The sequence below is a fragment of the Oryx dammah genome, unplaced genomic scaffold (genome assembly GCF_014754425.2).
Source record: "Oryx dammah isolate SB20612 unplaced genomic scaffold, SCBI_Odam_1.1 HiC_scaffold_27, whole genome shotgun sequence".
Lineage (NCBI taxonomy): Eukaryota > Metazoa > Chordata > Mammalia > Artiodactyla > Bovidae > Oryx > Oryx dammah.
Window position 1 is genome coordinate 41,646,591 of NW_024070211.1, and position 23,859 is coordinate 41,670,449.

General features: G+C 47.1%; 1 protein-coding gene across 3 annotated transcripts in view; it reads right to left on the minus strand.

The window, feature by feature from the left end:
* Nucleotides 1-23,859, minus strand: part of NRP2 (neuropilin 2) — a 119,040-nt gene that overhangs the window by 24,215 nt on the left and 70,966 nt on the right. For 2 of the 3 annotated variants that reach the window (XM_040228718.1, XM_040228720.1), the window contains exons 12-15: nucleotides 23,487-23,627; nucleotides 11,166-11,428; nucleotides 9,533-9,629; nucleotides 8,409-8,429 (exon numbers count right to left, since the gene is read on the minus strand). In XM_040228718.1, coding sequence (XP_040084652.1) covers nucleotides 8,409-8,429; nucleotides 9,533-9,629; nucleotides 11,166-11,428; nucleotides 23,487-23,627 — 522 coding nt within the window. Of the gene's footprint in view, nucleotides 1-8,393; nucleotides 8,430-9,532; nucleotides 9,630-11,165; nucleotides 11,429-23,486; nucleotides 23,628-23,859 lie in introns of all 3 variants that reach the window. The other variant, XM_040228719.1, reaches the window with a different exon arrangement.

A 23,859-nucleotide genomic window follows, 5' to 3' on the forward strand; every position in this document is an offset into this window, starting at 1 on the left:
CACAGTGGTGGGGGAGGAGATGCTGCTGCCTTCTCCTCGTACCGTTGGTCCTACCCTGTGGGTGCATCTCTGCTCAAGACGCAGACAAGGCTCATTGATATTTTCATGCCTCCCTCACAAGACGTGGAGCTCCTCAAGCAGAAGCACTTGCTCTCATCCTGGTTTCTACCTCAGGGTATGTATGCACCAAGAAGGCTCTCCATAAATGCTCGTGATTAAAAGACCGAACTGAGGTGAAGACTCCTATTTCTGAGTCAGTGTTTGCCGACTCCTGCAGCCTGAACCCCGGAGCACCTCTCTTTGATTTGGGAGATAGCTGAGGGGTGAATCAGATCTTCTGAGGCCTTCTCAGAAGTGTTAGAAAAATGAGAGCATTTTTCTTGGAAAATCTTTCAGAGCCTGTTCACTTTTCCAGCTCTTAATCATTGACTCCTCTAGTTTTAGGGAATCCCCTTGTGCTAGGGTACAGGGTTCGTTGGTGTCTCTGAGCCCATCGGAAGTGCCACAGGGTTGGGAGGAGCTATGACAAGAATGTGTCACCAGCATACACCCTGGCAGCTGCGGCCGCCGCCCCTGGGGTGGAAAGGATCCCAGAACCCCAGGGTCACCACCACGCGCCCCTTTTACACTGTCTTCTTCCTTAGCACCTCCACTATTTGTGTTCACTCCCAGACCATTTCCGCCTTTTAACACTTTGTTTACTGTAGCTGAGAAAGCTCCCTCCCTCCAGCCCTCCTCGCCTCCCTACCTCTTTTTGTTGACCATATTGAAAATTATGCACAGAAACAGAAAGGGAAAGCAAGGCACTGAACACAGCTCCTTGAAGTGGCCAGCTCGTGAGTCACAGGGACGTGGTGTCAACTCATTATGCAGGTCACCAAGAGCATCTGCTGCCTGGCAACCATCCTGCCGCTGGCTTCTTCTCATGTGGGCTCAGAAGAACGCACGAAACAACAGTGTGCAGAGATGGACTCCAGGTTCCTCCGGGCCACCTGCCTCTCCCCAAAGGGTGTCCTCGGGTCTGCCTCTGATTTCCATTTGGCTCCACAGTGAGACCCACCCTCTCATGAGGCCACAGCTCAGCCATGAGGGGAAAGGAAGGCGGTCCGCCCCCAGGGATGAACTCCCGCTCTGAAGCGCCTGACCAGACCCCAGAGCAGAAGCACTCATTTTTGTCAAAAGCGTGAAACAGTCACAACTGCTCTCGTTCCCACCGTACCACACGGTCTCACTTCAAAAAGCTGCTTTCCTTCAGCCACAACGCTGGTTCTCAACACTAAATACACTGCCTCATCTCCCACCCCCAGGGCTCAACACGCTGGGGCTGAGGTCTTCTTCACTTGACTCCCGAAATATTGCTTATGATAGCCACAAAGCTGGGGCATGGTGGGGAGGACCTAGGGGACAGTAGAGAACCCACCTGCCAAAGACAGAGACCGAAGAGACTCAGGTTCAATCCCTGGGTCGGGAAGATCCCCTGGAGGAGGGAATAGCAACCCACTCCAGTATTCTTGCCTGGAGAATCCCATGGACAGAGGAGCTTGGTGAACAGTCCATGGAAGTTGCATAGAGTCAGACATGACTGTAGCGACTGAACACTGGGGAAGAAGTCACGTTATGTGGGTTACAGATTCAGAATCAGAGCTAGGTCCCCGGCCTCAGGTTCTGCTCTGCTCTGCAAGACAAACTCCACTTTCTCATAAAACCTTCCTCCCATTTCCTGCTAATACTCCCCTCCCCAGAGATGATCACCACGTAGAAAATTTTAGTGACAGAAGCCATTTGGTGGACGACATCATATTGGCTCCTTAAACATTTTCCCTGGACATTTGTTTGGAGAAATGAGAAAATATACTATGTGAATTTGTGTTTTTAATGTTAAGGCAGTCAGAAAAGAGAGGATACAGCTAACAGTCCTCCTCTCATCCCCCTCAGGCAATTTTTGATGACCTGCAGTTGGGGCCAGAGTTTCTTAGGACCTTCTCCAGCTAAAGAGACTCAACTCCCACAGGCAGCTGCTTTAGAATTTGGCTCTGAGGCAGTCTTCAAGGGCTGTATGCTAATGAGGCTGTGGTCTGCCAGCCAGAGAAAAGGAAGGTCAATAGGGCTTAAGTCCTTTTCCAGAGCACCTTCCTAGATAAGGGCAGCAATCCCAGGAATGTTGGACGGATGGATGAATAGATGGGGTACGGGGGTAGAGGGTGGCTAGATGAATGAGTGGACAGCTGAATGGAGGAATTCATGTTGGACCAACATTCAGACTTCCTTGAAAAAACCTTGATGACCTAATGGTACTTCACAGAATAGTTATTCTTGGAAAGTGTTAGATTCTGTTACCTCATACCATGCCTCTACATTAAAATGCAAAAAGGTGCCCCCTTTGGGCAGATGCTGGTAAGTGGCTGCATTTTAGCCCCACTTGCCCCCTCAGCCATATGAGATGCTCGGGCCATTGCTTCACAACTCAGGAGCTAGAGACATGTCCCCCAGGATGGGAGAGAAAACGCAGGTGACTTCAACTTTGTCCAACACTGGTGATGTGCTCACCTGAAGAGTCCCTTTGATTGTTCAAACTTCCCCTACTCACAGACTTTGATTTCCCCCCAACTGAAAGATGCTCTCAATGCCTGTTCTATTTTTCATGACTTTCCACCTTCTAATTCTGTATACGGTTTTCTCATCGTGTAAGATAATGAGAAACAGAAATTTAAATAGTCAATAACTCCAAGTGTATTTGCAAGGTTGAGTAGGCTTCCACCTGTAAAAGTTCTGAGCCCCCTGGAGAAAGGGGTGGTGTGAAGGTGGAGAATTTAAATTCTGAGAAACAATAGATTCTGAGAATTCCTGCACGGGAGGATAATACACTCGATCTTAGCCAAAAGGCCGAGAAGCGATATGGGAGTATAAAAAAAAAAAATTACACAGTAGGTAGGTTCTTTCCATTCCTGTTGTGCAAACAGGGTTACTGAATTAATAAGCAATTGGGAAATGTGAGCATAACTACTGCTCTAATGAGTGGAGACTTCCTGGGTGCCAGGCGTTGGACTACTTATCATCTTTATTCTTCATGACTCTCAGATGGGAAAAGTGGAGAACCTGAGAGGATAAGTGACTTTCTCCTGGTTTTGCCTGGAGGAAAACTGAGGAGGAGGACGGGGGCAGCACAGAGTGGAACCTGAGAGATGGCCCAGAGCTTTCAGAGGAAGCACACACGGCTGGGAAGTGGCGGGGTCAGGACTGGAAGTACGTGGACGAAATCCTCCACCCGTGCTGGAACCCAGGGGTCAGAAGACGAAATCTGGCTCTCAGCCTATTTCTGTACCTTTTGGAACCCAGCCACCCTCACTGCATATGGCTTATGGCTGCCTTTGTGCTACAGGCGCAGTGAGTCCCAGCCACACAGTGTCATAGAGCCCAACATGTTCACTATCTGTCCACCGACAGAAAAAGTGTGCAGGCTCTGCTCTAACCACATGGGGTGGAACAGGAAGCAGACCTCTCCCTTTCTGCTTCTTTCTTCTGTCTGAACCTGTCTGCGGATTGTCTCAGTCAAATTCTCACTGAATCACCAAAAAGCGAAAATATCTCCTGCAGCTAAATTTATGAAATGTCCTCCAGACCTGGAGGAGTCACCCAGGTTTCCAAGAGAAATGTTTCGAAAGATACCTAATGTACGTAAATCATTTCTCTCGGAGAGGGAGAAAAGGTTCATTGCAAATCAGAACTGTTTCAGGCCTGGCCTGTCTGCAGTCTCGCATGTGTAGGTTGAAAACGAAGAGCTGGAGAAGGGGCATTTCAGTTAAAACATTTATTTAATTTGTGAGATTAAACAAACAAAAGACAAAGCTGGCTTCTCTAGAGAAGTTTATAGAAGGGGGTTGAAGAACGTGGTCACGCCCACAGATCTGTTTGGAAGAATGTAGAAGTATAAAATCTCCCTGCGAAATGGCTCTTCATTTGCCTTGCGCTCAGTGTGTGAGAGTGTGTGTGTGTGTGTGTGTGTGTGTGAGTGAGTGAGTGAGTGTGTGTGTGTGTGTGTCGGAGGGCGGTGGAGCAGTCATTGGGAGATTTCCACTCAGTTAGTAGGAAAGCTGCTGCCTGCCCCCCGCCCCACACCTGTCTAAGACACCCCTAAACCGAGATCCGTGGCTGCCTGAAGTCTGAACACGTGTCCTCTCTTTGGTGGCATTTAGATTACTTCTTTTAAATTAAGGCTTGGCCTTTTTGTTCCTGGAGAGAGGAAAAGTCAGTGAAAAAAATTTTCTTCTCCCCTTAGAGAAACCGATGTTGGCGGCAGTTTAGATAAATGGTAAACTTGCAGGGCGATGTGTCAGGCCTCTGTGGATCGAACCTCACAAAGGATGCCTTGGCGTTCCCTTCGGCCACAACAGCAGCCGGGCAGTTAGTGGTTCACACGCATCTCATCTCCAGGCTCCCTGGCTCAGCAACACCTAGCTCTGATCTGGCAGCTGGGGACCTCAGGGGGAGGGGGCCAAGGAGAAGGAGTCACACCCCACAGCTGCCTATCTGAAGCCCTGGCAGGGGTTGGGAATACTCTGCTTTTCATCAGAGGATTACGGTGAGAATGCCATTTAACCCTCACTGCGTCTTGCAAGTGCTTCTAGTCAAGAGAGCTGTGGGAGAAAGGGATGCCAGAGAAAGGGGAATTTGAGGCTCATCCCAGGTCTTGTGCCCTGGCATAGCGGGGATTACACTGGGGAGCAAAGTCTCAGGGAGGCAGCCGACTGGCAGCTCAACCGGGGATAAGGGCAGGGATGGAAAGATGGGGAAGAGACATGGCAGAGGTGGACCAGTTGGTATGAAATAAACAGACCTGAAAACTTGAGACACAGGGTCAAACCCTAGGATCTGTCACTGTCCCAGATGGGTCCCCTCTGCCCAGGAGACAGCCTGTGCTGTCCTCTTTCTCCTAGCTTTACCTGGATGAAAACTGCAGAGGACTGAACGAAGAGAGGCCCAAGAGACTGTGCCAGCAGCCCTCAGAGCTGGTCTGAGACATAAAACCCACGCTCACAGCTGTGAGCAGGAGCTACTGATGTTAGCAGCCATCAGTGGTTGACGCAGCACTTTCGAATCCTTCACTCTCACTACCACCCATGCCTGGGACTCCCATGGGTCTCTCTGCTCCCGCTTTGTTCAAAGCCCACAGCCTCTAACATGAACAAGAGCTCTTGCTTCCACTGCAACCTGCTAAAAATAACTACCTGGTAAACAACTACAGAACTCAGATTATGGGCTTTATATATTTTTACTGGCTTCCTTATTATTCTTTTTACTTGTATTGAAAATAGAAAGCATTGGTTAAGAAAAAAAATAATCCATCACCTTAATTACACCACTTTTCAGTTCTCCACCCCGCCCCCCCCCCCCCGCCCCCAACCTGCACCCCCGCCCCCACTGCTTTACACACAGTTTTTCATTTGTTAAAGCTCAAATTCTAGAAAAAGATACATGATGGCACTATGTCTATAGCCACTGCTTAAAAAAAAAAAAGAAAAGCACACCCAGGCTTCATTGTTTAGAACAACAGCAAGAAAGTCTTTTTAAACACCACAATGACAACCCACTCCAGTGTTCTTGCCTGGAGAATCCCAGGGACCGGGGAGCCTGGTGGGCTGCCGCCTATGGGGTTGCACAGAGTCGGACACGACTGAAGTGACTTAGCAGCAGCAGACAACACAGCTTATTCATTCCATCTCCTCCTTGTCCCCTCTCTACATGGCTCTCTTTTTCAGTGTGGCTTGTTTCTCTTCACTACTGACTCATATCCTGATTCACAATCAAAGCATATACACCAAGCAGAAAACACAAGGTGATTCGAATAAAAAGAAAATGTTCCATGGCAAGAGATGAGTAAGAGGCAGAAAATGAAAGACACTTCAAAATATAAAAGATCAAGACTATCTAATAAGCCTCAGTCCAGAAGCCACTTTTGTTGCATTGCCTTAAAGGTTTACCTAGCACACACTGGTCTCTCATAAAGAATGAGATTGCTTCTGTCCCATGGTAAATTTATAATGGAAAAGAAAAACAATCTACATTAAAAAAAAACAACCATACTAACAATATACGCCTGTTGTTAATAGGGTTTCACCATCAGCTTTCCATACCCTGCTTGCCCAAACCTGATTTCTCTGTTTCTCTAGTTGAGTGAACAGCCTGGTTTAACTCCCAAGGCATTCACTCTCCCACCAAGAGAAGGCTGCCACTGCCCTGACCCGGAGAGGTCAGTAGGTTAGGTAGAGCGAATGTCCTCTTTCCTCTCCCAAATGGAAGGCTTTGCTCAACTCAAAACCCAGAGATGTCTACTGAAGTTAGAGGGGCTTCAGCCCAATAGAAGCCTCCCTGGCCCTGGGTTCATCTGGCTACCAAGTCAGAGTTCCATGTAAAACTTGCCGACGCAATCGACACTGTCCATCCTCAACTCCCATTCTGCCCTTGACTCCTGAGCCAAGTCTCTGGAGTTTGGTTGCCTCCTTCCAAAGATGCTTGTTATTTCCCAAGACCACAGCTGTGGGCCAATCCATGCCACTCAAGGGCTGCCTGTGCTTAAGCCCCAAACCAGCCCATCGGAAGCACACTGGAAGTTCTTACCTTGGAGTCCCTAAGCCCTGTGTTTATTTTGGCTAAATGAGCACTGCAGCTCTGAGGCTATTTTATTTATATATATATTTTACAAGAGAACACGACTGGCCTGTGAAGCCTCATGGTAAATACAGCCTCTGCGACAGCACATGTGCCCTGGTTTGTTTATTCACTTACAGAAGCAAAGCACTTAGCCACTGAACTTGTCAGTCATGGACCCAGACATCTATGTTCACACAGCAGAGTGTCTGCCGTGGGGGCTGAAGGCCCTAATCAGCCTTTTCTGGGAGCTTTGAGTCTCAACAATCAAAGTCACGTGAAACAACATAAGCGAGTTTACTTCCCCAGCATTAACATTACCTTGGGTCCCGAAAGTTAGAACGTGAATTCAACTGTTATCCAAGCCGTTCAGTTTTGATCTCAGCTTTTCCTTCCGATACTTTTAGATTAACGTTAACAGAAAATCTCACACCCAAGAAGCACGAACACATGCACAGGAATACTCTTAATTCTTGAAAAAATGTGCAATGGGGAGTGGGGGTGGGGCTCAGGGAGGCCAAGAAGGGTGAGGAAGAAAGAAACGATATCCTAGACAGGTTTCCCAGCCCCACTCTCCCTCATCTACCGTCTTAGTGCTGTGGGTGATGAGTGGCAAATTGGGCGAGATGATTTGAAGTCAGAGAGCACATCTAGGTGGCAAACCAGGAATCCATCTTTGTCCAGCCAGGAGCTGGACAGATTAATGAGAGTGAAGATAACGAGTCTAGACTTCAGATATAAAAATGACTTCCCTTATCTCTGAAATGCTGTCACCTGTGGGGTTAAGGCCAGCCAATATAAACAGGGCACAGAAACCCTCGGGATTGTTTGCATAAACTAGGTTCTGTTATTAGGTGTGGGTGAGTGTCTCTGAGTGTGCTTATACACCCGGGCCAACCTATGGTAAGCATTTACAGAGCAGTTTCCAAATCCTTAGCACTGGAATCTGGGTGGAAACGTTAGCAGTGTCAACCAAAGAGGTGAGATGTGAAATACACTGCACTTTAGGACCCCCAAGTTTGGAGGTTAGTTTTCTCTCCTGGGATAAGGCAGGCATCCCACATTCCTCTCTCTTTGCTCTGTTCTCTATTTACTTTATTAGGGATAAAATGTCACTTTCTATTTTTCAGTTCTGTATTTCAAGTGTTCTAATTCCAGGCACCAAAATGAGCCTCATTCTTCCCTTAACCAGACACCGTCTCCAGATTTCTGCAACCTTCTCCACTTAGGACTGTCATCCCTCATGTCTTTCCCCTAACTTTCTTCCCTCACACAGCTGTGTACCTCGCTGAGGGTTAATTGAGACTGCTGCCTTGGTGCCCTGTGACTGGAAAGAAACCATCTTTGGTTGAAAATAAATCATTGCCACCTCATTTCACTTTTAATTTACTACTGACTTTTTTTCTTTTTTTTTGGTTCAGCCTCCCCAGTCTCTCTTTTCTCACCACTCATGCATTTTCAGCCTCATTGCTCTCCATTGGACAATGCAAAGCTGAAAGGTTTATCTGTAACCTATTTGTCTCTATTATAGGTTTCTAAACTTTAATTAAACCAGAGACAGCGAGGCTCTCAATTGCCCTTTCCCTGTATCTACAGGTGTTGCTGGTGCCATCTAGTGGTGAGGTGTGGCATCTATTTTTCTCTTGGGAGCTTTGTCAAATCTGGAGGCTTATCGCCTCTGCCAAATTCACATCACATGGGAGGAAGGAAAAGGCATGCAGAAATTTAAATATAACTTTTTTTTTTACCTTGAAAATTCTCACCTGCAAAAGCTGAGATGGGTTCTGGAAAAAAAAAATTTGAGTTAGATGAGAGGAATACATAAGGTGAACACAGTGTATGATGAAAATGAGTTTCATCAAGCTTTTTCATACTATGCCATGAAAAGTCTCCCATGCCTGCCACAGGCTCTGGGTCTAACACATCGTCGTCATGGGGGCCAGGTGGGAAGGATTCTCAAAGTTGCTTTGGAACAAAAAGTCCTTTATAGAGTAATGGGTCCCTGAAGCATTGTAATCAGTCACTTACCACTGATTACTTTCTCAGAGAAGGGATTAGTTTTAGATGCAGGGGGCCCCGAGAGTTGCCTGAAGGGACTAGGGTGGTCCCAGGTGCTTCTGACCTCATCAGGCACACACACACCGGGGAACCATGTGCCAAGAAAAGCACTTGGTGAGTTATTACAGTCACTCTGCGGAGTGAAAGTAGGTCTCCTTCCTTCTCAGGATTTCCTCTTGCTTTTGGGAATGTCCATGGCTCTGATGGGAGGTAGTCCATGGGGTGAACTAGGTGACCTGGCTGCTTAGCACTTCTGTCCAAGGAGACAGTGTCCTTCCTGTGCTGGTCACTTGGCTTGCAATGTTTAATCTTACAACTCTAGCATGTTGGGCATTAGAGACAGTAACTTCAAAGCAAGATCTGAATTCTTATTTTACATGCCATAGCTCGTCCTGCAATTCATTCATGTAAAAGAACTGCCTGGGTAATTGTGTTATCACTCCAATATAACATATGTACTATTTCTGCTCACCAGTGAAGGTTTCCATTAAATCCATCAAACCTTTGCAGCATGTAATTCTGACTGGCAGTTGCTCTTGTCCTCTAGCATTTTCTTTGCTAAAAGCTGGAGTCTGATGATGGGGTCTTGGCACCCTGAATCTTCATATACTAAGTGCATGTCTCTTTCTGAATGGGAGCAGGGGTATAGGATTCCACCTTATTTGACACCTCTCCCATCCTGACTGCAGCCTAAGCTCTAACTGAACTCACATCTAGCCTCCTGCATGGACTGGTGCTAACCCACCCACTGGGGGAACAGCTGTGTTTGAAAATGAGGTGCTGCCTCCCCTTGTGGATCCCAGCCACGAAGAGACAGATATTCACGTACCCATGCAGTTCTCCAGCGGGACATCAGTGCTTATCCGAATGTCATCAATGGCAATTTCTCCTGCACGTCCTTTTCCTATAACTCCCTCAAACACAATCTAGAAGCAGGAAGAAAAAGTACCAGGGTTAACTGAGCTTCTTGGTGCAAACAGTGCAAAGATTTCCAATTTTCTGTTAACTGTAGCTTAAAATCTGTGTGTGTGTGCGTACACACGCACACGCACATGTGCCTTACTGCACCTGGTACACATCTGTTGACCACATGGCTCTGGTACTTGAAATCTCAATCTAAAATGAGTTGGTTGAAATCAAATGCATATTTAAGGGGATTAAAAAATACATATATATAACTAAGTGGTGGGTACTGTTGTCCAGTAACTAGAATTATTGACTAAAAGGACTACAGTCAGAGCATGTTTTAAGGAGAGTTGAAATTTCCCTAGCCATGTTTGATTTTTTTCTTTTTCTCACAAATCTTTCAAATGCTCAACCCAGGTATTTGGAAACTCAAGAAGACATGAGCAGGTAGGGGTAATGTGAGAAATGTAGTGTACAGGTTTGAATTACCCTGGGGGTAACAGTGTCTTATGGCTCCATTATTACAACTAGCAGGTAAGTGACTTTCCTTTACCACTAGTTTGCTGAGCACCTACTATGTGCCAGGCACCCTGACAGTTACAAAAGCTAAGACAAGACCTGGAGAATCTCACCGTCTAGTGGGTGAGACAAAAATACCAACAGGGAGTAAGTAGTTCCACAACACATTGAGGTGTCTAAGGAGGAAGGCAGGTGGGTGGGGGACTCAGGCTATTTTGCAAGCGTGAGAGTGACTGCAGGCTGCATGCAAGAGCCTCTCGGCTCAGTGGTCTCCAGTCAGCCCTCGATTTCACCCTCCCCAGGTTCTCTCTGCAAACGAGCACATGTCCTCTGGCAAGCTGAGTGAGCAGTTGGCTGCCTCACCAGCCATCTGTTGCTGCCTCTCGTCTGGGGAGGAGCAGGTTAATGCTTTGGCTGGTTCTCAGTCACCTCTTCCACAGCGCCTACTCTACCCAAGTTTCAGCCACAGCTGCGCATCCCCATCTGTGCCTCACTCTCTTGCTCTGTGAGGGCAGAGATAATAGAATTCAACTCCTGGAGCTGCAGGGTGAGAACGCACTCATTTAAGGATCTCTCTGGTCTGCTGACCACTAAGCACCACAGCCACCTGAACACTTGGGACGGGGCGGGGAGGCTGTTGCCCTCTCTTCCTCTGAGTCTCAGGGGTTCCCAGGGCCTCTTTTCTCCTGTGTGGAGGGTTTGTTTGTGTTTATTTTCCTGGCTTCTGTGTTCCTTTGTCAGCCTACCTGATAGCAATCTAAAATAAAATGGAGAGAAGAAACATTTGTTGGGGAAGATTTCAGCAGTATAAAAGGCAATAGGAGGAACAAAGAACCAAGTCTGGGTGTAGAGATAGGCACATTCTGAATAACAAATAAGAGTGTCATTTAGTTGCCATGGCAACGGGGGAAACACAATGAAAACAGCGGCGCTTAACCGCGTTCCCTAATGATGAATGGGCACGGCCTTTGAAATATTGAAAGGCAGATCACAAGGATCCCCTCGGATCTCCGCACCGTCTCCCGTTGCCACCCCACCTGGTACTCCATGTCGTAGCTGGGCAGAATGATGCGCCCGTGTTTCCACTCGCCGCCCTGGTCCTCGCGGATGACCCAGAGGAGCTTGCTCTCCTGGCTGGCTTCGCGCACTACCTGCAGCGCCACCCCGCGGCCGCCCGTGGCTTGGTACTGGAACTCCATGCACACGGGGCTCCGCGGCAGGTGCACCGGCGGGCTGATGAGTCGCGCATACTGGCCCTCTCTCCGCCCATCACTCTGCAGCCGCAAGAAGTTCCTGTCATCTAGAGGGGGAAACAAACCCGAACAGAGGTCCCTGGTGAATGCTTGGGAAGGACACCAGCTGGCAGTTGTGGCCCCTCGGGGGGCGGGGGGTAAGCCGGGGTAGAATTTGGGTTGTCCTTTATTTATGAACTTGTTCTCCAGGCTCTGTGTTCCTTTCTTAGGGCTCTGATTCAAATGCTGCATCCCCTTAAGGCCCTTTCTTGAGTCTTTATGTCTTGCCTATTTTCTTAACTCCTGCCTGTTTTCTCTGCATCTCTTCCTTTGTACCTTTTACATATGGCACCTGGCGCCCTCCGCCTTAGGTCTTGGTTGGCTGTATTGGTGCTTGTCTTTTCCCTCTAGATTCTGAGAGGCCAAGCCCACATTTTAATCATCATCGGCTTACCCAAAGGGCCAGGGCACTGTAATGAACTGAATAATAAGGGGTGAAGTGACTGCTAGACTACAGGATGGTTCTAGCCAGGTGGTTTATGCTTCAAGCTTTTATCATCTTGGCTGGGCACTGTCCAACTGGAAGACATTTACAACCTTCTGTCTCCAGCAGTGCTCCTGGATGAAGCCTGGGCTCTAGTAACTGCAGTTCAGAAGCCCGGCATCCTTGTTCAAGCAGAGCAGGGAATGGTGGCTGAATAGGAATGGGGGATGGTTGGATGGCATCATCAACTCAATGGACATGAGTTTGAGCAAGCTCCAGGAGATGGTGAAGGACAGGGAAGCCTGGCATGCTGCAGTGCATGGGGTTGAAAAGAGTCAGAAAGTTCTGGGCGACTGAATAATGAACAACAAAGGGGTGATGCAAGGGACCTGAGACCCCACTCCCTTCCCTGCCCCACCCTGGGGAAGGCTGAACGTGGCCTTTCTGAGTCAGGCAACTACAGCCCCAATAAAACAAGTGTTGTCATCATCACTAACAAAAGCAATGTGTTTAGCAAAGAATATACACACATTGGGAGATGAAGGTCTTACCCATCCAAATGTTTGAATAATGTGTGTTTTGGCTGATGCACTTTAAAATGCATCAGGTACTCTGTGGGAGGCAGAGTTCCCTGTTGGCAGACCCCATGCCTTGCAGACACAGGTGTGGGGACCTGCACTGGCAAATCCAGTTCATGCAGGAGCATTTTGACCACTTGCACAGAGAACAGGGTGGCATTTGAGCAGAAAATCTCACTGTCTCCTTTTGGCCCTGAAACATCTCATGTTGAACATTTCTGCAAGACGGCAGTGGCCCTTTCGCACCACATAACTAGCACATCAGCCACCTCGGGATCCTGTTAATCTGAGATGTGGGCACAGAGCTTTTTTTACTCAACAAGGACCGGGAACATCTTTGTCAGGGAAGGACAGGCAGGGACTCCAGAGGCCAGAATCAGCAGGGGACTCCTGGGCCACCCGTGTGCTGCTGTGTGCCTGCGAACATCATCTTTCTAGTGAGAGCAGAGCCTGTGGCAGTGCTCCCATCAGTGGCCCAGAAACAGCTCCTTCCCTCCTCCTGGCCACCTCTCTCCCTCCTCCCCATCTCCCCTAAGTCCTTTCTGGTTAGGTTCTCTGGGGTTATTGTTCTGGAAGCTACTCTCCCCTGAAGTCAAATTAGACCAGTTTGGAATGCATAGTCAGGATTCGAGTTTGGGATACTTTAACCATCTAGAGGCACACTGGCCTAATACCCCACACCATGGGAGCTCTTCAAGGCCAAAGTTAGCACAGATAAGGAGGCAGCTGTCTACAGCAGAGAATTTCAATGATGGTGATCTGCTGAGGAGGAGACACTGGTGTCACAACCAGACACTCAAAGAACTGCTAAACCTATGCTTCTCCTATCAGATCTCATTACTACCGCTATTAATGATAATAATTATAAGGCCTATTTGCATACTGCTTTACAGGTTACAAAGCATGTTGATCTGCCTTTATAATTTAATCATCGCTATATGCTTGTGAGCTGGGTCTTATGAATCTTACTATACACAAGATGCAGAAGCCGAGGCTGGGAAAGGTTCAAGTGACTTGTCCGAAGTAGAAAGGCTAGTGAGTGGCAAAGCTGGATTTGACTTCAGGTTTCTCTACCTGTGTGCAGTAGGCCCTTCACTTCAGCTGCGCCCCCGGTAACCTTGCCCCATGTCCACGTGATCAGTCTCATATGATTTAAGGCAAACTGGCTTCTCACTGGGCGCTGTTCCCCCTTCTCCTTTTACCTGTAATTCTCTGCTTCCCCGCCCCCACCCCACCACTTTTGCCAGTTTTCCTCACTACTCTGTATATTTCAACATTAATGCCTCTCTTCTTTCAACAACTCAAGCATTTACTGACCAGACCACTGATTTTACCTGGTTTTTAAAAAGACTGGAGGCCACTTTCATGCATTTCAGCTCCCTGCCTTGTACTGCAATTAAATTGTTTGGTATATGTCTTTTCTATTTCCCTGGTTAGACTATAAGGTCCTGGCCTTACACACAGGAGGGTTAAGACTGCTTCTTCTCCCTGCCCCTAGATAGTGACACATACATATATATGACACAATTTTCTGTTCCCATGAATGAATGACTGATAAACACATGCATAAAGAATGTTATGAGGCTCTCTATTGGAAACAAGAACAGATCAGGAATCAGCTGGGCTCTGTGAGCCCTCAGGTTCATATAATCTCACAATTCCCTCTCATCCTACTGAGCTAACAGCCCTTTTCAAAGGTGAGGTGGTTTTTTTGAGACGTTCTGCTTTTTATTAAGGAATGCTTATACTGAAATATGAGTATGTATAAGTAAAAATGCACAATAGCTTTTGCAAAGTAAATATACCTATAACCGATACGCAGATCTTAAAACAAGGTGACCCGTGGAAGCATCCAGTCCACTGAGCCGCCAGTGACAACCCCCTAAATGCTCCCACGCTCCAGTCATTTCCAAGACTTTACTGCTTCCACCTCGTATATAAAGGAAACCAGATTTCAGAGACTTATTATTCAGCCTTCTTCCTTCACAGTTTCACAAATAAGACCCACTGGCTGTCTGAAAATTGCTTGGCAGAAATACTGTCACTTGTGTGAATTTACATTCTTAAGCAGCAGGGGAATCATAGCATAATGGTTAGGATTTAGTCAGTAAAATGTGTGTGGAGGTGTAAAAAGCCGGGCTGGCTGGATTTTCTCCGGGTCTGCTTTATTTACCCATCCTGTTGCTAAAACTTCAGGCACCATGAGGCCAAAGGTGTCACAGATTGCCTCTCCCGGGGACCTGAACTGGCCGCCCCTCCCCACCCCCACTTTCCCTCTCTTCTCTTCTCTCTCTCTCACAATAAGATGATAATCACTGTGCATGATTTAAAGGACCACTGGAAGACCAGGGAGTTAATGCTGGTGGCGTGCTAAGCACGAGCAGCTGAAGGATCATAACTCAGTGCTGACATCTGAGCTAATCCACTAGTTTGCAGAATCTCTAGACAAGCAGGCCTCTGAATTTCACTTAGTGAAATCACTTGTGCCCCACTTGTCTGTTAAGTGCTACGAGCTCGAGGGAAGAAAGATGATATGTAAATTTAAGGAATTAGCAGGAGACGTCAGTCAGAAGGATGCTGAGCTGCACAACGTCCCTGCCTGTCACCGAGAGAGGACTGATTAGAAGCAGGATATCATGAAGGAAAGACTTTGGTCAAGAGAAACTCAGAGAGGGGGAGAGGAAGAGCAGGGGCAAGAGAACTGATGTGAGTTGAGGCCTCGAGGTGCCAGACATCACGCTGGGGGCTTCATCGCCTTCCGTAATCTTCCTGTGAAATAAGTATGATGCTCTCTATTTTTACCAAAAAGGAAACAGAGGCTCACAGAATTGGAAAGTGTGTCCCAGACCACTCCTAGAGAGGGCTGGAAGTAGGATCTGAACCCTCATTGGACTGAGTAAAATCGCCAGAGCCTCACCTCTCATGGGGGCTGGCATCCTAACGTTTGCTAATCTTTTAAAGGCTCAGTCTTCCCATCTGTGAAATGGATATAATAATAGTAATATTGCATGGGGCTGGGAGGAGGAGGAAATGGAAAGAGCCTTTTAAAGCGCTTTGCATAGGAAAAGGGGCACAGTAGAAGCTCCATAAAAGCTACGATCTTTATTTCAATTACCATCCCTGAACACTCCGCCTCCTGTTATTGTTCAGCTCCTAAGTCACGTCTGACTCTTTGTAACCCCATGGACTGCTGTAGGCCAGGCTTCCCTGTCCTTCACCATCTTCTGAAGTTTGCTTAAGCTCATGTCCACTGAGTCAGTGATGCCATCCAACCATCTCATCCTCTGTTGCCCGCTTGTCCTCCTGCCTTCAATCTTTCCCAGCATCAGGGTCTTTTCTAATGAGTCGGCTTTTTGCATCAAGTGGCCGAAGTATTGGAACTTCAGCTTTGCTGGCTTTTTTCTTCTAGAAAGAAAAAGGGTTCAAAGAGCCCCAATAACCTGGGAAGACCAATTGGAGACTCAAAGGAAGTAAGATTTGGCTCAAGGACAGTAAAGATGTTCTCTGGAATAAGATGGTTCCCAGAAACGTCCTAATCCCAGAAATGGGCCAGCCCCATGCTATACACCAGGCATTGTTGACTACATGTCTTTTGGGTCAATCTACAGTAGACAGCAGAGAAGGCAATGGCACCCCACTCCAGTACTCTTGCCTGGAAAATCCCATGGATGGAGGAGCCTGGTAGGCTGCAGTCCATGGGGTCGCTAAGAGTCGGACACTGAGCGACTTCACTTTCACTTTTCACTTTCATGCATTGGAGAAGGAAATGGCAACCCACTCCAGTGTTCTTGCCTGGAGAATTCCAGGGACGGCGGAGCCTGGTGGGCTGCCGTCTATGGGGTTGCACAGAGTCGGACACGACTGAAGTGCCATAGCAGCAGCACAGTAGACAAAAGAATATATCATTCTGGAATGAGAGTGGGGCCCCAAAAGACCATTTAGAAGGGGCCAGCCCTGCTGTTCAGAGGAACCACACTGAAAACATCCCCAGCACAGCTGCCCACTTTTGCTTTAAATTCTCCAAAGCAGGAGTTTCCAAAAGCCATGCTGGCATTGTGTTGTTTTGTTTTTGTTTTTTTGGGTGGGGGGAGGGAACATGCAGTCCTAACTGTCAGAAACGACTTAAATACGGTTTTAAGTTTTCCCACTGTCATTTAGACACACGTCATCCTTTTATTCCCCCATGAAGTACAGCCAATCTCTGTCCTCTGACTAAGAAACAAGTTCACTCCTGAAGAATTACGACCCTGGTCTTTGCTTCCTCAGGAAATGTAACCCTGGCCTCTTTAGATGCGTACTTTGCTCAGTTCAGTACTTCAGCTCCTTTAAGTCCCGGCATCCCTGTCTCTGCTGTGAGTGAAGCACATGCAGTGTCAATGGAGTCTGCTCTTCTGGAACATTCTACTTTATGGCCTGCCACTGCCAAACACAGAGGAAGTTTTAGCAGACAGTGACTGTTGATGGCTTGATAGAGCAAAGGGTTGGCCTTGCATGGGTGGACTACTTCATTGATTTGTTTGGACTTTACGGGAAAAGCCCTTTGGATGGTTAAGAGGTCCTAAAACATGACAACTGACTGATTAAGAACCAGGTCTCCCTGCTAGAGGTTGTCTTCTTCTTCTTCTTTTTTTTTTTCTGTAGTTTGATGGCAGTGAGGTCGCCAATGGATGGTTTCCAGCAAGAAACAATGTAGAGGAAATACATTCAGCTGCAGAAAGAGAATGAAAGGAAAATGTCCCAGAGATACAATCCCTCTCCTCCTGGACCTGACATACTTGGGAAGCATTCTGCTAGGTCCCTGACTCAAAACATCTGTTGTTGCCCATGACACAGGGAAAACAATCACAAGGGGATAAATAACAGGGGTTCAAAAGGGCAGAGAGGAAGTGCGGAGGACAAGGTCGCTCAGGCACCTTAACCTGATGCTGTCTCTAGGAAGGGTCTCTTGACATTTCACCTGGCGATTTACAGCCACATCTGGGTTCAGCTGCCTAAGTGCTGGGTGATCACGTGAACGTTCCTGGCCCAACTGCAACTGGATCAATGGCGCCGACACCTTACCAAACCCTGAAATAAATCACCAGTCTATCCCCCTGGCTATCGCAAAGCCAAACACACCATCTGTCCAACACACACATCTCCTGGCTAGCATCTTGCCCTCCTGCTAGAACAGCCATCTGAAAGACTATTTAGTGCTGCAGGAGATGGAGTCTCTTCATATAGGTCATGCTTAAAACGTGAGTCAGCCCCTCAGCTGGCCTCCCAAGGTCAGCCTATGTCTGCTAAGGTCCTCAAATTAACAACTGGTTAAGGGAAACATTGACTTTGGATGAACTCCACAGAATGTTCTCGAGGTTTACAATGGACCAGTTTGTGGACATTTGAGGTTTCAGGCTTGGCTTTTGCAGAAAAGTCTATCTGGAGCTGATTTTTTTGGTATGTCAGCTTTTATGAAGGTTTGCAATCGAGACATTCTTTATCACACTGTACCTTCACTGTCAATCTACACACTCAACCAATCATGACTTGCAGAAGATAAGGAAAAGTAGTTTCTCCTCTCCACTGCTGTGATTTCTACAGAGTCAGAAAGATTGTCCTCCCTACTTTCCATGAAGAAGGGCCACGATACTTTCCTTTTCCAGTTGATGTTATTCCTTAAATACGGCTTTCTTTTAGCCCAGCTGCTCCTGGTCTTTAATTTTAATCTAGCTTGGTCTAAGCCTGAGAAGTTCCTGTCTCCATATCTGTAGTGGTTGTGCCCCCGCTGAGTCACAGTAACTGCTTTCTGAAGGTAATTCAAGCTAATGGCAATTCCGTGTCCGGACTGTTTGCTGCCAACGGCCCCACCTATGAGGAAGGTCTTTTGAGTTCAGAGAGTTGCTTTTTAATTCAAAGAGTCACTGCTAGCTCACCACCCAAAATCAAGCCCATTGTAAGCAAGTGACTCATCTCTTTCACTGATTCCTTTGTGACCATCTACTGACCATCCCCAGCTACACTTAATCCTCTTTTGTGCATGTCCCACAGTGAATCACAGTCCTGGTCCTCCACGCTCCTGGAGTTTATTCAGCAGCCCGATGTGCATTACAACAGCCCTACAGCTGATGGAATAGCCACCATTTGTAAAATCTGAGTATTTCAGAACATTGTATTCTTGACTTACTCTCACTTGTTTTTGAATCCAGAGTAAAGGTTCTAGTCTGTCAATCTAATAAACATGCAAATGCTGGGTAGCCAGAACTCTGTCCTTTGAGAAAGGCAAACTAGTCCCAATAGCTTTTGCCTATTTTCTTTATATTACTTCCATGACTTAAAGTTACTGAAATGAAGTAATTTTGAAGTCATACTTCATCAGGTCAACAAACATATCAAAGAGCACATATGTAGGGTGACCACACACTTCAAGATGCTGAGGCTGACCTGGCATAGCACCCTTTGTATCTAGCCTTGTCTCATTCCTGAAGATAATAATAATAAGACAGTTTTTATTACCATAATTGCTGTTACTTAGCAGTGACTCTTTTTGATTGAATGGGATAGTTCCGATACTGTCCATGTTACCTGCTGACTTGCCTGTGTTACTCACTTAGGTAGAATGACACAGTGACACAAGTGCCAGGCACTGAACACTCCCATGAAGGGATCAAAGAGAAGACCCTCCCCAATTATCTGCCCCTTGATTTACACCAAACCAAGGAACAGCAGCAGCAGCAGCAAGGACCCTGGAAGTTACTCTCGTGTTCATGTCCAAAGGCCCTTGAGCAGCGCTGACCAAGACAGCATCCTGTGATGACTGGCGTGTTCTCCATCTGCACCACCCCACACAGAGTGGGTACTGAGCCCTTAAAATGTGGCTGGTATGATGGAGGAACTGAAGTTTTATCTGTATTTAATTCTGATTAAAATTAAATTAGCCATAGGTGGCTAGTGGCTACCATATGATGGTCTAGACACACAGGTTCACCACAGCATCTCTTTGCCGTGTTCCTTGCTGAGGAGTCTTTGCCTTGTTCCTTGCTGAGCTGAATCTGATCATCCTCAAAATTGCACCTAAATTCTGTTTCTGATCAGTGCACCTGAGAATGTCTGCAGGAGATACAGTGGCTCCCACTAGGGAAGACATTTCCAGTGTCATTGCAGTTACAGGGCAAAGGCAAAGTGCCTTCTCAGAGAGGGTTCCCAGGTGGCACTAGTGGTAAAGAACCCACCCAGCCAATGCAGGAGACAAAAGGGACGTGGGTTCAATCCCTGGGTCGGGAAGATTCCCTGGAGGAGGGCACAGCAACTCACTCCAGGAATTCGCAACAGTGTCCCCAGGGGCTACTATGAACATACTCCAGGCTTCTAAGTCATAAGCAAAGAGCTAAAAAAAGAAATTCTGAGTATCTTGAAAGACTATCTTGAAAAACAAAAACAGTGGAATAAAACCAGAGGGTGTCTTGTCAGCCTTAAGCAACTCTTTCCACTAGCCAGAAGAACCGAACTAATTGCTTGCTTAAAAGGAAAAGAAGAAAACAAAACAAGAGAAAAGAACGGAATCAGAAAACATCTAAGGAATGTAAGTCGTTTCCACAGACAGTTCTAATCAAATAGCCTGTTATGATATTTCAACATGGCTATTTCCTTCTTTCTTTCCTGCCCTCTCCCTCTGCACTTGATGGAGACACCTCCTTTCTTAAGTGTAATTACTTTTGTTTACCTATCTAACAAGGGAGATAAAACACGCGGCACACTTAGAGAGTGGTGTGGTCTCCTCTTTGTGGAGGGGTGAAGTGGGCGACACAGTGGCTTTCAGGCTTGACTTAGAAGGTCCCGTGATTTTGAACCCGTCAGCATCTGCCCTGCCCCTAACCAAGCACAGCTGTTTCCTTTCTCCCAACTGCTCCCCTCGGGGCCCCAGTTTTGTTTTTTTTTTTTTTAAGAAATAGAAGAAGAAGAAAAAAGGACCACCCTGAACAGAAAAGGCTTTCTATCCTCTCCAGCTTAGAATCCAGTGTCATGTTTTATAAGGAGAAGGACAGTGGGAAATACAGCAAATGATTCTTTAAATCATCAGAGGATGGACAGACAGGCTCTGAAGACAATATTATGATTCAGTTTTCTGGAGGCAGCGTCTAAGGGCTGCTTTTGCAAACCTCAGGGATTCCTCTGGAAGAGGAAAATTGTTATTTTCTTTCTCAGTTTCTTAAGGGAAAAACAACATTAGATCTAGCAGTTCCTCATGGCCCTAATTTTCTTTCTGTCCCTAACTAGCCAGCCAAGGTTGGACTGCTGCCTGCTCTTCGAGATTGCTCTGAAAAGCCCTCCCAAACCACAGGGTGTAATGAATCAAGCGGAATGAGAGCAAGGATGAGGATCCCCAGCCAGTAGCTGGGGTCGATGGGGCATCAGGTGGGAGCCAGGGCAGGGCGAGGAGCGGGCAGAGAGGAACCTTGTCAAACAGAGAGTAACTTAAGCTCTTCCCAAAGTGTCACTTGCAAATTGGCGGCCTTGGAACCTGGACCTCCAGGTCAGCCTGGACTGGGCTGACCTCAGGCCTTCCTAGAGAAAATCTGCTCAGAAGAGTGCAAGGGAGGAAGTGGAATTGTTAGAAAGAACCTGAGGATGGATGCTGAATAAGATTCAGTAAATCTCCCCTTGCTATATCATCTACACCACTTCATGCAAAGCGCTTTTGCCAAGCTGTCCCCTTTTATACACACCACACACACACACACACACACACACACACACATGCATATAAACCACAAACACACTCAAACACAAACATACAGACACACACATATGCACACATTTGCACATGCACACAAACCAAACACATGCATACCCATATTTACAAACACATACAAACATAACATATGCGCATACAGACACAATCACATGCACAAACATACAACGCACAAGTGCACACCTATAAATGTGCATACACACAGACACACACCCTGCAAATCTCCTTTACGTTTGTATAAAAAGTGGGGGTTGGGAAAAACAACCAATTAATTGGGCCAAGTCTCAAAGGAGAGGAAATGAAATGAAAAATCCAGGCTGGGTTATAAAAATAAGTATTTTTTTCCAACGTGCAGGAGGCTCATTATATTAATTAAACATTATTGCAGTGAATGAGGCGGGGGAGGATGATTAAGGCTGGGACGAGGGTAAGTGTTCTCCCCCGTTGCCCAGGGCGGTGGTGATCTTCAGATATTAATCTCTCTGAGCACTCAAATGCTGAAGAGATAAACACTTGAAATATGAAAATGTTTTTCTCCAGAGCAGACGCCGTGACCCTCCGGGAAAGCAAGTGCAGGCCGAGTCAGGAGGTGGCCTGTGGTGCTCTCCCAGCATCTGTTTGACTGCCACCCTGGGGAAAGGGGGACACGGCCAGGCCTGGGGGTGAGGGGCAGCAGAGTCACTCTGGGAGACTCTGCACAGGGGACTTCTCCCCCTTTCCTTCTCTAGGCCAGCAACGTATGATCTACTAATTTCTAGAATAACCTCTTTCCTCTCAAACTCTTTTGGGGGCCTAGGTCCAGGAGCATTAAAAGCTAACTCGTGATGTGCTGGAGCAACATCTACTATGTACTGGCTTAAGAGAGCTGATTGTGGAGTCTTCTGGAATTTTGTAAGCCAGCTATTGAAACATAAGCATTATTACCAATGGAACTATATAAAGTTACCCAGAAATTAAGTATATTAAAAAACAAAAGGAAATAAATTCTCAAAGTGTAATACTTCCTAATTATTTTAATACATCTTACCAGTACACATGATTCTGAAGTTATTTATATCTATTGTATCTGCGTGATGGAAAAAACTAAGGCTGTGTTACTTACTTCTCCACTCCGCCTCTGATGATGTCATGTTGGTAACTTGCGTTCAACCACAGTGGAAGGATTTACACCACAGAGTGGCAAGCATTACAAAGCAGATTTAGAAAAAAAAAAATCCTGGTGGTTAAAACTTACTGGAATACTGCTATAAAAGCCTGCCATGGTACAGAGTGTGGTAACTCTTGTCTCTATCTGCTCAAAAGGGCTAAAGACAACCCCACTCTACACTTTGGCCACCTGATTCGAAGAGCCGACTCACTGGAAAAGACCCTGATGCTGGGAAAGATTGAAGGCAAAAGGAGAAGGGAGCGGCAAAGGATGAGATGGTTACAGTGCATCACCGGCTCAACGGGCATAAATTTGAGCAAATGCCAGGAGACGGTGGAGGATTAAGGAGCCTGGCGTGCTGCAGTCCATGGGGTCGCAAAGAATCAGACACGACTTAGCAACTGAACAACAACAACTCTGTCAGCAGTGTCAGGAGAGGCTTTGAGACCAAGTGGGTGGCTTCCTAATATTCCAAGGACTGGCAGCGATGCTCTTTGAGAGGCCAAGTGGTTCATGCCCTTGACTTGGTTTTCGACAGAAGTGATGATACCTTCCCAGAAGTAGCAGTCAAGGAGTTTGGGCCAGGAGTTTCCCAATGAGCCATTTTAGGAATAACCACCTTGGAGCTTACCAGAGGCTCTGTGCTGGTGGTGGTGAGCGCTGACTATAGGAACAAAGGGACATTGACGCATCCCTCTCCTAGGAACTCCCAACTGCTCTTTCTTCTTCTTTTACCTTAGCCTCTCTCCCTCCCTCCCAGCTTCCAGGCTGCGCTGTAATCACAAGAGAGGCCAGGAACCACCAACCAGCTATTCTGTCGGGTGACATTGTCAGCAAAGACTCAGTGGTTTGTGGGCAAAGAGCAGAGGACTGCTCCATGGTGGGAAGTTATTAGGAAGCTTGTCAGGAAATCTAGAGCCGAGAAACATGGTGCCGGCTGGTCTTGCGCGTGTGTTAAGTCACTCCAGTCGTGTCGCACTCTTTGCACCCCACGGACTGCAGCCCACCAGGCTCCTCTGTCCATGGGGTTCTCCAGGCAAGAATACTGGAGTGAGTTGCCATGCCCTCCCCTCCAGCGGATCTTCCCAACCCTGGAATCGAATCTGTGTCTCCTGCGTAGCAGGTGGATTCTTTACCACTAAGCCACCAGGGAAGTCCTCTCTCAGCTCATCACTCGTGGCTGGTTTACCTGGAAACGTCCGGTCATCGGGGCTGGAACTGCTGGCCCAGGTGCTCCTGAGCCACTTGGCGTGATCGTACATCCAACCACAGGACTCTTCCGGGAAATCAAAGTTGCAATTGAATCCTGAAGGGAGCTGCAAATCTTTGTCTGAAAGGAAAACAAAACCGAAAACAAGGCAAATGAAATGGGTCCGGAGAACAGCCACAGTGGTGCTATTTAAACCGCTGGCAGGGCTTAAGGGGAGAGCAGAGAAAGCAATGGCTCCCTTTCCTTATTCATTGAACCCATCTTGGCGATGGTTGGCTTTCGGGTCAGCCTTTGGTCTCATCCTTCCCAGGCATGAAAGCCAAGTCTGCCAGTGGTTCCCATAGTCAGCAAT